The sequence below is a fragment of the Zootoca vivipara genome, chromosome 2 (assembly GCF_965207765.1).
Source record: "Zootoca vivipara chromosome 2, rZooViv2.hap1.1, whole genome shotgun sequence".
In the NCBI taxonomy this organism is placed as follows: domain Eukaryota; kingdom Metazoa; phylum Chordata; class Lepidosauria; order Squamata; family Lacertidae; genus Zootoca; species Zootoca vivipara.
The window spans coordinates 66,633,307-66,646,201 of NC_142584.1; the positions used below are offsets into that span (position 1 = coordinate 66,633,307).

A 12,895-nucleotide genomic window follows, 5' to 3' on the forward strand; every position below is an offset into this window, starting at 1 on the left:
ACATGCCAGGGCTGTGTCACCAGTTGGAGCACTAAAGCGGCCAGGTCGTTCTTAATAGTTACCTTTTTACATAATGAGCTACTTTTCACAAACCGACAAGCCTCTGCCTGATCTGTCACTGTAGAAACACTTCGTTGGGCTTTCAAACTAAAAGTGGGTCCTGATTAGCTCTAAAAATGGTTCATTCCAGTCCTGCACTGCATATCATCCGAGCCAAGAATGGTCCGTTCCACCCAGCTGTTGCCCGTTGATGGTTCATTCCAGGCACACCCTATCCGAAAATGAGGATGGTTTGATCCATCATTAGAGAACTTTAGCAGTTATGCCTATATAGGACCGCACCAGGGAAGGAGGCGGCTTGATACGCAATTATTATTCTGTTGTTCCGTTCCGGAGAAGATTGACGTCTCATTCCGCGACTCTCAGGTTAGCTGTTCTCTTTTCCCCTTCCCCACCCCGGCTGTCCCTGGAAATGGTTCCGTCCAGTCCTCACACCGACAAAAAAAAGGAATGTGCCACTGTAATATAAGGGGTGTGCGTGTGTTCTCCACCCCCACCGTACGGTGGTCTAGTCTCGCCCAGAGAGTGTCTGAGACGGGTTAAAGCCTATGGCGTCCCTCACCTTCCCAATCCCAGCTTGAACGCTCCGGGCCGTGAAATACACACTCCCAGCCCATAAGGGGCTGCCACAGTACCTTTCCCGTTAAGAGCGGCCAGTACCAAGCGGTTAGGGAGGCCAGGGGTGGGTGGGGGGCTTCCTTTCCGTTCCCCCTCTTCCTCCCTGACACCTTCTCCCCTTTGCCTCAGGTCTTTATGGCCGCGCCGGGCCAGTGACTGACTGGACGCTCTTGTCCTGCCTCTTCCAGGGCGCGCGCGGCAGAGGCAAGGCCGGGGCGATGGAGCGCTGCGCCTGCGTGGAGAGGGAGCTGGACAAAGTGCTGCAGAAGTTCCTGTGCTATGGCCAGCACTGCGAGCGAGGTCTGGAGGAGCTGCTGCGCTACGTCAGCCAACTGAGGGAGGAGCTGGGCGCTGCAGGTACGCGCGGGGGCCTCCGTCTGGCGGTGGCCAGTCTGCTCCTGCCTCTGAGGGAGCGAGGAAGGAAGGGCGGGTGGGTCGAGGACGGCGGCGGGAGAGGCTACAGCTGGCGGCTTCTCGAGTGTCCTCATTAGTTCGAAAATATAACCCTCACCGAGCACAGAATGATCCACCCACTTTATTTATTACATTTATACCCCGTTCTTCCGAGAGACCTGTTTTGTCCTTCACAACGACAACCCTGTGAGGTAGAGCTTAGGCTGAAAGGGAGTGGCTGGGCCAAGGTCGCCCAGTTTGGGTTTAAGAGTGGCTAGTTTCATGTGGACACTTTGGGGGTAAAAACAAGGTAGGCTAACTTGATATTGTGGCAGGGCTTCTTCTTTTCTTTTTAGATGCATCAGATGTGTGAAGTGTTATTCTCAGCTGGCAGATATATAATGTGGGTGGGTGGGAGGGAATTTGTAATCCCTGGAGCAGGGCCGGCCCTACGTGCAGGCTGGGTGGCGCAGGGCACCATGGCGCCGGCCTGCCAGGAGGGCGCCGCGAGCTGCGCCCGCCCGCTGGCCGGCCAGTCTGCCGCGCAGCTGCACGCTGCGCCCACCCGCCCACCGCGCTGGGGAACGGGGCGGGAGGGCTCCGGAGAGATCGCACTGTGCCTGCCCGCTTGCCTGCCGCACAGCGCACAGCGCCCACCCGCCCACCGCGCTGGGAAACGGGGTGGGAGGGCGCTGGAGAGATCCGGCGCACCATGGCGCGAGGGGCGCTTAAGACGGCCCTGCCCTGGAGCCCCAAAGGCAATGAAATGTAACTAATGTACAGGGTGCATCATTTGCTTCAGTCATTTTACAAATGAATTAGTTGTGAGTCCCTGTCCAAGGAACCGGAACAAATCTGGTTGTATTGTAAGCTTGAGTTACCGACAGTGGAGCATGTGGTGTGCTCCTTGTGGTAGCTGGAAGCTTGTGTGCTTCCTAAAGGAAGTGGTCAGCATGTTTCTGAGTTAAGATAGGACTTGTATTGTCCATTCTGTTGCTACACTGTCTAACACATTTCTAACTTCTTACCCTGTCATCAGCCTGAGTCGACTCTGGACCAGTCGTGGAACAGGTTACAGTGGTACCTCGGTTTACAAACTTAATCTGTTCCTGAAGTCTGTTCTTAAACCAAATCCGTTCTTCAACCGAGGTGTGCTTTCCCTAATGAGGTCTCTCGCCGCCGGTGCCTTTCCACCGTTTGGCTTCCATTCATAGACTGAGGTAAAGTTCACAAACTGGAACACTACTTCTGGTTTTGTGGCGTTCATAAACTGAATAGTTCGTGAACAAGACTGTTCGTAAACCAAGGTATCACTGTACTGTCTTGAAGTCCTTGAACCTTTTGAAACAGAAGCCAAAGAATGGTTGATCAAAGACAGCCATAAATATTGTATATGTTGGCATAATGTGGAGTTGTTCAGGTATCAATGGTAGTGCTATTGACCTGAAGATACAAATTTCCCACAAATCTGAAGTACCTGTGGAGGAGGATGTACTGAAATATCTCCAGGAATGACAGTACTGGTAGACTGTGATCCATCTTGGTAGGGAAGTTGATGTTTACAACCTCAACCTCTACATCTTTGTTTGCTGGAACAGTGTCTCTGGCAGACTATCAGTACATTGAAACTTCGAGGAAATCTCTGACAAAAAGAAAATTTTGGCATGATAATAATTTATTATTTATACCCCGCCTATCTGGCTGGGTTACCCCAGCCACTCTGGGCGGCTTCCAACAGAAAAATGAAATAAAATATTCTATTAAACATTAAAAGCCTCCCTAAACAGGGCTGCATTCAGATGTCTTCTAAAAATCTGGTAGCTGTCTTTCTCTTTGACATCTGATGGGAGGGCGTTCCACAGGGCGGGCGCCCCTACTGAGAAGGACCTCTGCCTGGTTCCCTGCAACTTGGCTTCTCGCAACGAGGGAACCGCCAGAAGGCCCTCGGTACTGGACCTCAGTGTCTGGGCAGAACGATGGGGGTGGAGACGCTCCTTCAGGTTTGAGTTTGCTGAACCAGAATTTATCAGTAAAGTTGTTTCTTTAGGACTCAGAACCAAGGTTTTCTCTAAGACTAATGATGATAAATTGGCACAACAAAGATTGTGTTAACAAATGAAAGCTATTGTTTATGTTATTAATAGATTAGTGAAAAGGTTGAATGTGTGTTTTGCTTTTATAGAACAGGGGTCAGCAACCTTTTTCAGCTGTGCATGCGGCCCCCAGGCCTTAAGTTGCCTAACCCGTTATAGAATGTTCTCCTGTTTTCTTGGAGCATATTATTCCGTAATTTATATTATCATCTATTTGAAAGCAGCAAGATTCCTAGAATTGGTTTTGAGTGTTCCTGTTCTAGAAGCAGTGAGAAAAGCCAATGTGGTGTCATGGTTAGAGTGCTGGACTAGGACTTGGGAGACCAGTATTTAAATCCCTATGTGACCATGAAAGCTCATTGGATGACCTTGAGCTGGTCACTATCTCAGCTTATCCTACCTCATAGTGTTGTTGTGAGGATAAAAAGGAAAGAGGGAGAATTACATATGTCACCTTGAGTTCCTTGGAAGAAAAGTGGGATAGATGTAATAATAAATAGATAAAATTAAGATCCCACCCACCCATAGCCCCATAATCTGTTCATTCTCTTACTGGTGAACATAAATTTCTCCCAAGACTAAGATCTGGGGGGGAAACTGTTGGCTTCTGTTAATTCCTACCTGTTCCGGATCAAATTTGTAAGCAATGAGGAAGTCTTGCTCTATAGACTACATGTAACTTGCATCTTACATGATGGTTCAGTTCTGGGAGTCCACATGTAAATGCAAAAATGTGCAAAACTGGGAACTGGTCAGCTTTGGGCGTGAGGGCTCCAGGATGTTGCCAGAGCCCTAGCACTGCCTTCCCAAAGCCAGGTAAGTCGGTGATCACAGCCTTGTGCAGGTGGGTGGAGAATAAATAAACGAGAGAGGGTTTCCCCTGCTATCCATGTATTTAATCATTCTTCTTCCTTGGCGATCACTCATAGCCGAGTAAGATTGTCTTCTATAAACACTGTTTTAACAATGAGTCCATAAGTGACTATGGAGGCCAGTGCTGGATCCACACATCCTTCCACAGTGGGGACATTGGATTCCGGGCGGGAGTTGATCACGGTGTGGATTTACCAAGCGTGCCTTCCTCTTAGCACGTTTCTCCCTTGCGTCCTGAGTTTGAGTGTCTTCAAAGCCCATAACACCTTTGGTAAAGGCTGTTCTCCAGTTGGACTGCTTGCAGGCAAGTGTTTCCCAATTGTTGCTCTTTATACTACTTTTTTTATACCACCACCACCCCCTGGCACACAGCTGCAATCGTGTAAGTAAAATAAGGGTAAGATGCGAGTTACCTGTATACTCTTGTACTCGCACCCACACTAAGATATAATTGCTGCTTCTCCTGCAGCCTTGCAACGAACGCCACTGTCTGCTACTCTCTCCCTGGTTATGTCCCAATGCTGTAAGAAGATCAAAGACACAGTGCAGAACCTAGCTTCAGACCACAAGGACATTCACAGCAGTATCTCTCGTGTGGGCAAAGCAATCGATAGGGTGAGTAGGTTTCAGGAGCAAGGTGGGCACCCAACCATTTAAAACTGAAAACTTGATGAGTTTTGAGAGCAAATGTTTTTCTTGCATGTGCTCCATCACCCTATATAGAGCTCATTATTGAAACATGGGTCTTTTATGGATTAGTGCAGTATGCATCTTCTCTCCTATATTGTGCTTTGACTGCATTCACACTGCCTGATTTTACCCAGGCCTACAAATGTCTCCCTTTTTTTCCAGCCTGCAGAACCAGTGTCTTTCCTCTGTGTTAACACCGAAAGCTAGAATTCTACATAAAAGAATATTAGATTGTCCAAAGTTCTGTAGTTCTAGTAAACACACATGTGCTTTGTATTAGCTAAACAAGGGTGGCTCCTGTTTTTTCTTTTTCTTAACAGACATAGTTTAGTTTAGTTTTTGCGGGGCTAGGAGTGAAAACACGGGGGGGGGCATTAAGCAGAAGAATCAGAGTTGAATCTTGTTAGAATTTCCTTGACTACTGCCAAGGAAAGGGATATTATTTAAGCCTTGATAGTGAACATGACTAGAAACCATTGCAAACTCTGTTCATGCCATGATAATGTGATCTCTCTGCAGTTGCCAGGATGGCACCCCACCTTACTTTCCAACATGCATAAGTTCCATCAAATGACTATACCCTCTTTTTAAACTCAAAGCTGAAAAACTATTGGCAAGTACTGTGGGAAGCCCAGATCATGAATAAGTTTTTGGAGTTGAAACCAGTACAGTACTGTAATTCAGCTGTTGTCTGATATATCATTTAAGAAACTGAAGGAAGTTCTTCTGTCTCAACTGAGGATTGGGCCTAAGGCGCCTCCCCACCAGTATCTATGGAGAGGAAGACTTAACCCATGTGCTTTCCTTTTGCTGTTAAATCAAGAGCATCCACATTTCTCCAGTGTACAACAAGCCCTTTCTACCTATCCAATTCCTTGCTCTGAATTCAGCCTCAGTTCTGGGTTGATGATGTTCATAAACAACAAGAGTAGGGCTTTTTCTGTTGATAGTTTCCTCAAGGATAGTCTGTGGGGTAGCTACATGATGATTGTGCTGGGCAGGACACTTCCTTTTTCGCCTTGCCACCAGAATGAAATTGGGTTGAGGGCCGCATCCATATCTACAAGCTTTATTGAGGTTCCTAAGCTCTGTTGCTTGTCGTCTTTTCCCTCAGGCTGTTTAAATTACTGGAAACAAGTTACTGACAAGAATGCCCCTGAATTTGCAAAAAGACTTGCATGGGGTACAATATGGCTGCCTAGGGCTTGCCGATCAGAAGGTCGGCGGTTCGAATCCCCGTGATGGGGTGAGCTCCCATTGCTCGGTCCCAGCTCCTGCCAACCTAGCAGTTCGAAAGCACGTCAAAGTGCAAGTAGATAAATAGCGGGAAGGTAAACAGCGTTTCCGTGTGCTGCTCTGGTTCGCCAGAAGCGGCTTTGTCATGCTGGCCACATGACCTGGAAGCTGTATGCCAGCTCCCTCGGCCAATAATGTGAGAGGAGCGCCGCAACCCCAGAGTCTGTCACGACTGGATCTAATGGTCAGGGTTCCCTTTACCTTACTATATCCAAAACTTCAATATACTTCTCTACTTGTCTGTAGCTACTGCCAAATTCATAGTGATATGGGATGGCAGCTAGTATTATACTCAGTGCTGATGGAAAGCCACTTATTGTTCTGGGATTTGGAATACTACTTGGTATGGGGCTTTCTTTAGTGCTTGTGAATGACTGACTCCTTGTTCTGTTCCAGCATTTTGATGCTGATTTGTGTGGCATTGTTCCTGCTATGGTCTGGGAGTCTCAAGAGAAGCAGATCCTGGTGTTGGCCATCATAGAGCACCTCTACCAACAAGGGATGCTGGGAGTGGCGGAGGAACTATGTCAGGTACAGGGGTTTGAGGAGATGGAAGTGCAAATGTTATTTGCATGGTGTATTGGAACCGATAGTTGTATCTCTACATTGTGCCTTGGCACTGCTTAGCCATTGAGATGTGCCAGGAAGGTCTCTGTTTCTTGCTTACAAATGCAGGAGTATCAGAAGCCTGAACCTGCCAGCCAGTTCCACTGCAAAGTACAACAAGCTGCCTATTCTGCTGCCTGTTCTATCCAACCTGCAGAGGATGGATATGTACTTGACAGCCTCCCTCTGGGAATATTTACCTTGCCTTGAGCCTTGTTCTTAATTTGGATTGCCCTTCCACAGGAATCCACTGTGAATGTAGATGTAGACTTTAAAAAGCCATTCCTGGAACTTAACAGCATATTGGAAGCTCTGCACAAACAGGATCTGGAGCCTGCTCTGAGGTAAGAATGATGAGCTATATACTGTTTCCCCCCTTGGGAAGTACAGTGGGAGAGGAAACAGAGTCCTAACAGAATGATTTTGAAGTAGGGCCTATGGCAAGGACCATTGGGGGAACCACACTCCTCATTATCAGTGAGCCTATCCACTCTATGGGTCTGCCATCTTTTCTCTTCCAACAAGCACCGAGAAGTTATGCTTTGTTTTGTTTTCACTCATTATCTTCTACACAAGGCCAGGGTATTCTTGTAATAAGATATATGAATTTGTGAGCCCACAGCATGCTGAGAAAATGCGGCTGCAACCTGCCTCAGACCAGGCCGTCCACAAATATGTAGCTTGGATTGGAGTAGCACCCACTCTAAGGGCAGCTTTTAATGTAGATGATGGCATTGAGCAGTGTTGTCTCTTGCTCAGTTGGGCAGTCTTCCACCGACAGCAGCTGGCAGAAATGAACAGCAATCTGGAGTTCCGGCTGCATCGACTCCACTTCATCAGGCTCCTTGCTGGCGGTCCAGGCAAGGAGCTAGAGGCCCTGAGCTACGCACGCCATTTCCAGCCCTTTGCTCACCTGCATCAGCAAGGTGAGGCTGTTTCCAGAAGCCTACTCTGCTACTTGTTCCTTGGGAGGAGCTTTCTTGCCTTTAGGCTGTTTCCCTGGGCCTTGCCGCACCCAATAGAATGGGCTCCTATTTTGTTGCTTCAAAGTGTTTGAAGTTTCTCTTTTTAGTAAGGGAAGTCTTGGGAGTTGTTGACTCACCCTGCTCGTTGTCATAGGTATCACCAGTTCCCAATAACTGGTTCCATAACAGGCCAGCCCCGTTAGCAAAAGTATGTTTACCTGAGTGCTGCTTCCTGCATTTGTCATCTGCAGAGATCCAGGTGATGATGGGCAGCCTGGTGTACCTGCGCTTGGGCCTTAAGAATTCTCCATATAAGCATCTTCTGGATGAGAGTCAGTGGACTGAGATTTGTGAGATATTCACTCGTGATGCCTGTGCCCTGTTAGGTCTCTCAGTGGAGTCACCGCTGAGTGTCAGGTAAAGCTTGATATGGGTGGGACTGGCGGTGGATTGAGCAGCACTGAGCTATCTCCTCCCTCCTTCTCTCTCGGCAGCTTTGCTGCAGGATGTGTAGCACTGCCGGTGCTGATGAACATCAAGGCTGTGATTGAGCAGAGACAGTGCACAGGTGTCTGGAGCCACAAAGATGAGCTGCCTGTGAGTGCCTGGCCCATTCAGGGGTAGGGTGCTATGAGAGAGCTGCAGGGTGGGGATATTTTTGCGGAAGAAAGTTAACTATAACAACCAGGTGATAAGCCTAATTATTTTCTGCTTGTTTTATCAGATTGAAATTGAGCTTGGGATGAAATGCTGGTACCACTCGGTCTTTGCATGTCCCATTTTGCGCCAGCAGACAACTGATTCTAACCCACCCATCAAGCTCATCTGTGGGCATGTTATTTCTCGAGATGCCCTTAACAAGCTCATCAATGGAGGGAAGTGAGTGGTTTTTACAAACTGTTGTTTCTTTCCTCAATTCTGGGAGGCTGTGGATGATGAACTCTTGCCTGAAAACTTGAAGTATTCAGGCTCCCCTATCTGTGAAATGCTGTGGTCACCCCGACAGGATTAGATTCCTCACACGTCTCATTTCCATTGTAGGTCCAGGAAGTCCCTTTCACCCTGAAGCAGTTTCTATCATCTTTTTTTTGGGGGGGGGGGACTACATGTTAGTTTCACTGTGTCTGCTGCCATCTGCTGGTTAACTAGGTCATACTGCAGTTGCTATAGTAAGGGGGACCATAGCACTGCTGCTTGTAGTTTCTAAGGTAGGGCTTAGTACCTGGCAAGCCCAAGGCCAAATCAGACTTTTTAACAGTGCAGAGAAGAGAGTGAGGTAGTGGACCCAAACACTAGGACTTGCTAGTGGTCTACTGGAAGTATGGGTCTGGGTCAACTTCCTGCTTATCTGCTTTAGTGGTCTGGTAGGACTACTTACCAATGAGAATTCTATATATTTTTAAAATAAACTTTATTGAGATTCAAATCAAAACAACTCAAATCAAAACAACAAAACTTACAAATCATATAAAAATAACATATAACCAATTTTACAAATCATTTTACAAATAAAAAATAAATGAAATCTAATAAAATTCCACTGAATTTTCCTATATGGTCTCTTATTCAAACTAAATTGAATAAAACAAAACAATTCATACACTAAATAAACATCGCAAACAAAACACAACAAAACAAACTAATAATACAGTAAATAAACATCGCAAACAAAATCTTCCTCTCCTATAAGATTTCCACTTGTCGTCATCTTTAAGTTTTTTGCCAATTACTGCTTTCCTTACCTTAATAAACTTTCTTGATATGTTCTCTTGAATTTATAATCCTTACAGACAGTACGGAACATTAAAAATAAATCCAGGATTTTAATGTAGGACATTGTTTCTTCATGTAATCCCCAAACTTTTCCCAACTTTGGTCAAAATTCTGTTTGCTACAGCCTCTGATTGAATTAGTTAATTTCATTAAATCCATATAGCTAAATGGTTTCCCCTGCCACTCACTAATTTTTGGTATATTTTGTTTTTTCCAATATGTAGCAATCAATATTCTTGCGGCTGCAGTTGTGTATAGGAATACTTTTTCATCCTGCTTACTAATCCTTCATCTAGCATTCCTAGTAGATCCAATGAGAATTCTAAGGCCTTGTTTTGATTCTGATCTTTCTTTGTGCAGGCTGAAGTGTCCATATTGTCCCATGGAGCAGAGCCCAGCTGATGGAAAACGCCTAATCTTTTGATAATGGCATGCCTTGGAGATGTTCTGGTGAAAATAGGCTATTGGGATAATGCTTGATGGAAGGTGGCATATGCTGACAGGAGTGGTCTTCTGCTGTGAACAGTATTAGCTGCTACAGGCTGGGAACTGACTGTAGCTCACTGAGCCAGAGGAGAGCAATCTTATGTCTACTGTAAGCCAAGCCACATTATTCTGTACTCCTCACAACATACTACTTCCTAGGATTCTTCCTGGGAGCTTTAACTGGCAGTGACCCTTCCTAGCAAGATGGTTTACACTCTCCCCATGCATAGCTCTACTTGTTGAGATAGAGCTTGTATCACAAATAGTACACAGGGAGCTGTTGCTGCTATTTTAAAAACACTTCAAAATAAATTTAGGTCTTTTTTGTTTCAATCCATCGGTTTGAGGGGGGGGGGAGTCTTAGAGCTGCCTTTCTCTTCCCACTGCCCAATATGTGCTTTTGACAATGGGAAGGATGGAATTTAAGTTGGGAGAAGTATGCTGGAAACTTGGCTTACTGCTATTTTGAAGAAAAGTTTAAAATAGGTTGGAAATGCAATGGTGAAAATACATGGATCAACAGAGGTGGAATTTGGGCCCTCTGTGTACTAATACACAGTGTAGCTCTTCAAAAAACAAGGTATGAGTAATAAGGTGTATTGTTTCCTAATAAAAATAACACCACCTCCTTACAAGTGAAAAACTGGGACAGCACTATATTGAAGAAATTCATACTTTATGACAGGTACATGATAGCAGCTTGCTGCTCTTGAGTGTTAGACAGCCTAGCTAAGCTGCTTTATCCATTGTGAATGAGTAGAAAATGGAGAAAGTACCATGACTTTGGTCAAGTTGAGAATGCTGGTAGAATAGTAACTATCATTGAGACATCTTTAAAAGTAGGTATACAGTCTATTTTATTCAAGAAAGTTGAAGTGATCCTGTTGCTCATTAAGTACTCATTAAGGTTACAGAAACACATCAGAACCTGACTAGGTGAACTATTTTAGGCAATGGTCCTAAAAAAACCTCTGTAATATGGGACAATGGGGGTATGGCTCATTAACAGGGATCTTGAATCTTATTTAGAGATTTGAACTCCCTTGAAACTAGACCTGAAAGTAGTATTAAAACAACTGGCAGAGTTTAAATCTGTGTTGCTTGAAGTCTGAACTTAGCTTTCAAAGCTGAGCCTATTTTTATTAGAATGGTGAGGGTAAATAGTTTAAAGCTGTAGGTGCAGGAGTTGGTGCCTACAAGTTGCACTTTAATTAGCTTTTTGTTGTTGTTAAAAATGCAGTAGTTTGGAGTATCAGTCTGGAATAACAGTGGATGTGAAGATCTGCACTAGCCTGGAGAGAGATATTTAAAGATACTTTTCTGATGCCACAGAAACCCTTTGACATCAAAGGGTTTTTTCCACACTGCATGTATTCTTAGTTTTTCTTTCTCCGAGGCACCAGGAACTGTTAAACCCAGGAGATGGATGGCATGGAAATACAGCTAAATAAATTTCTTTTCAGCAAACTTGGTGTATGGTTTTTGGTGTTAATATATTTAGAACCAAAAAGAAACGTTTTCCTTAAAGCAAACATGTTCCTGACAATATCACTTTTAAAGCCTCTCAACAGAGCAAAACTCTTACACAAGTGTAGTCTGAACTTGTCTGAACTATCCATCTCTCTTCATGCATGCTGTGTTTGCTTGTTTATTTTTATTTTCTTTTATATACCACCTTTCTGCTAAGGAGCTCAAGGTGGCATACATGGCTTTCCCTCCCCATAAACACAACAACCCTATGCGGTAGATTAGCCTGATGGCTGTGACTACTAGTCCAAGGTCACTCAGTGAACTTCATGGCAAGTGGGGATTTGAACTCTGAACTCCCAGGCCCCTAGTCCAACACTACACCACAGTGGTCCAGATTACATAAGACTGGAGAAGGGAAATGGCTGGAAGCTAACTAAGGCTTCACTTCTATGGTCCCTGGAAGGGCATCTCAAAGGTGCTATTTCTTGGGGGAGGGGCATCTCTTGAGGGCAGAGGAGAAGCTGACCTTGAGATCCTCCTCTCATGAGACTGTGAAAAGTTCCACAGATGTTGCTTCTTTTAAAAGTCCAAGGATGTTTACAAGGGAGAAGCCATGGACCTGCAGGCCCCAAAGTCCTCCTGTTGCCCCAGTCCAGGGGAACAAACAATGCCAGCCCTCACACTGAAATAAATGGGATGGACACTGCTGAAGGGAGAAAACACCCACTGCCACCTTCTGCCCTGCCAAGACAGGGATATTGCAGTTTCTCTACCATGTGTGGATTGATCAGCTTACATATTAAGAGCCTATAAATTTAAAAATCATTTACCTACTTCAAGTGGAGGAATGTAAAAGTTAGTGAAAACTTCACCTTGGCAAGGATAAGTTGTGGTAAACGTAAAGGGACCAATGACCGTTAGGTCCAGTCGCGGACGACTCTGGGGTTGCGGCGCTCATCTTGCTTTATTGGCCGAGGGAGCCAGCGTACATCTTCCAGGTCATGTGGCCAGCATGACTAAGCCGCTTCTGGCGAACCAGAGCAGCGCACGGAAACACCATTTACCTTCCCGCTGGAGCAGTACCTATTTTATCTACTTGCACTTTGACATGCTTTCGAACTGCTAGGTTGGCAGGAGCAGAGACCAAGCAACGGGAGCTTGCCCCATCTCAGGGATTCGAACCGCCAACCTTCTGATCGGAAAGCCCTAGGTTCTGTGGACCTCCGGCTGATCGCGAGGCAATGGCAGCCGCTGTTCTCAGCTGAGGAGGATGTGGTGCCTTTGAGGCAAGGAGAGGCCGCTACAGCACAGCGACCCTCCAGAAAAAAACCCCCTAATCAAGCGTTTAGGGGGCATGGATCTGGCAGACGCCAGGCGTGTGCTCCCCCCTCCATCGATTGCCTAGTTTTTGGGCGCTGAGAGAGCAGGGGGTAGGAGCAAAACGCGGCGCATCGGAACAAAGCTATCTCGGAGGCATGAAGCTGCGACCCTGCCAGGCAACAGCGATTGGTTCTTTCTAAATTTGGAACTAAAAAGGACTGCACCGTACCAAAAATAAAAAATCTGAACAGC

At 45.8% G+C, this 12,895-nt stretch overlaps 1 protein-coding gene across 4 annotated transcripts; it reads left to right on the top strand.

Annotated features, from left to right (window-relative positions):
• Positions 1 to 288: 288 nt before the first annotated feature.
• Positions 289 to 11,320, top strand: RMND5B (required for meiotic nuclear division 5 homolog B). Of its 4 annotated transcripts, none has more exons than XM_035105878.3 (10): positions 289 to 426; positions 808 to 1,035; positions 4,507 to 4,652; positions 6,420 to 6,554; positions 6,873 to 6,973; positions 7,389 to 7,555; positions 7,846 to 8,011; positions 8,089 to 8,191; positions 8,319 to 8,473; positions 9,728 to 11,320. In XM_035105878.3, exons 2-10 carry the CDS (start codon positions 897 to 899, stop codon positions 9,789 to 9,791), a joined length of 1,176 nt encoding a protein of 391 aa, XP_034961769.1. In that variant the 5' UTR covers positions 289 to 426; positions 808 to 896; the 3' UTR covers positions 9,792 to 11,320. The 4 variants fall into 4 exon arrangements, with proteins under 4 accessions (XP_034961769.1, XP_034961770.1, XP_088518207.1 ...); XM_035105879.3 differs by having other exon boundaries at positions 294 to 426; positions 867 to 1,035; XM_088662081.1 differs by lacking the exon at positions 289 to 426 and adding an exon at positions 571 to 726 and having other exon boundaries at positions 867 to 1,035.
• Positions 11,321 to 12,895: the final 1,575 nt, after the last annotated feature.

Coding starts and splice junctions, on each gene's coding strand:
- RMND5B (XM_035105878.3), top strand. CDS start 897: ATGGAGCGCTGCGCCTGCGTGGAGAGGGAGCTGGACAAAGTGCTGCAG. Junction 7,556..7,845: donor TGCTCACCTGCATCAGCAAG/GTGAGGCTGTTT, acceptor TGTCATCTGCAG/AGATCCAGGTGATGATGGGC. Junction 8,012..8,088: donor GAGTCACCGCTGAGTGTCAG/GTAAAGCTTGAT, acceptor CTCTCTCGGCAG/CTTTGCTGCAGGATGTGTAG.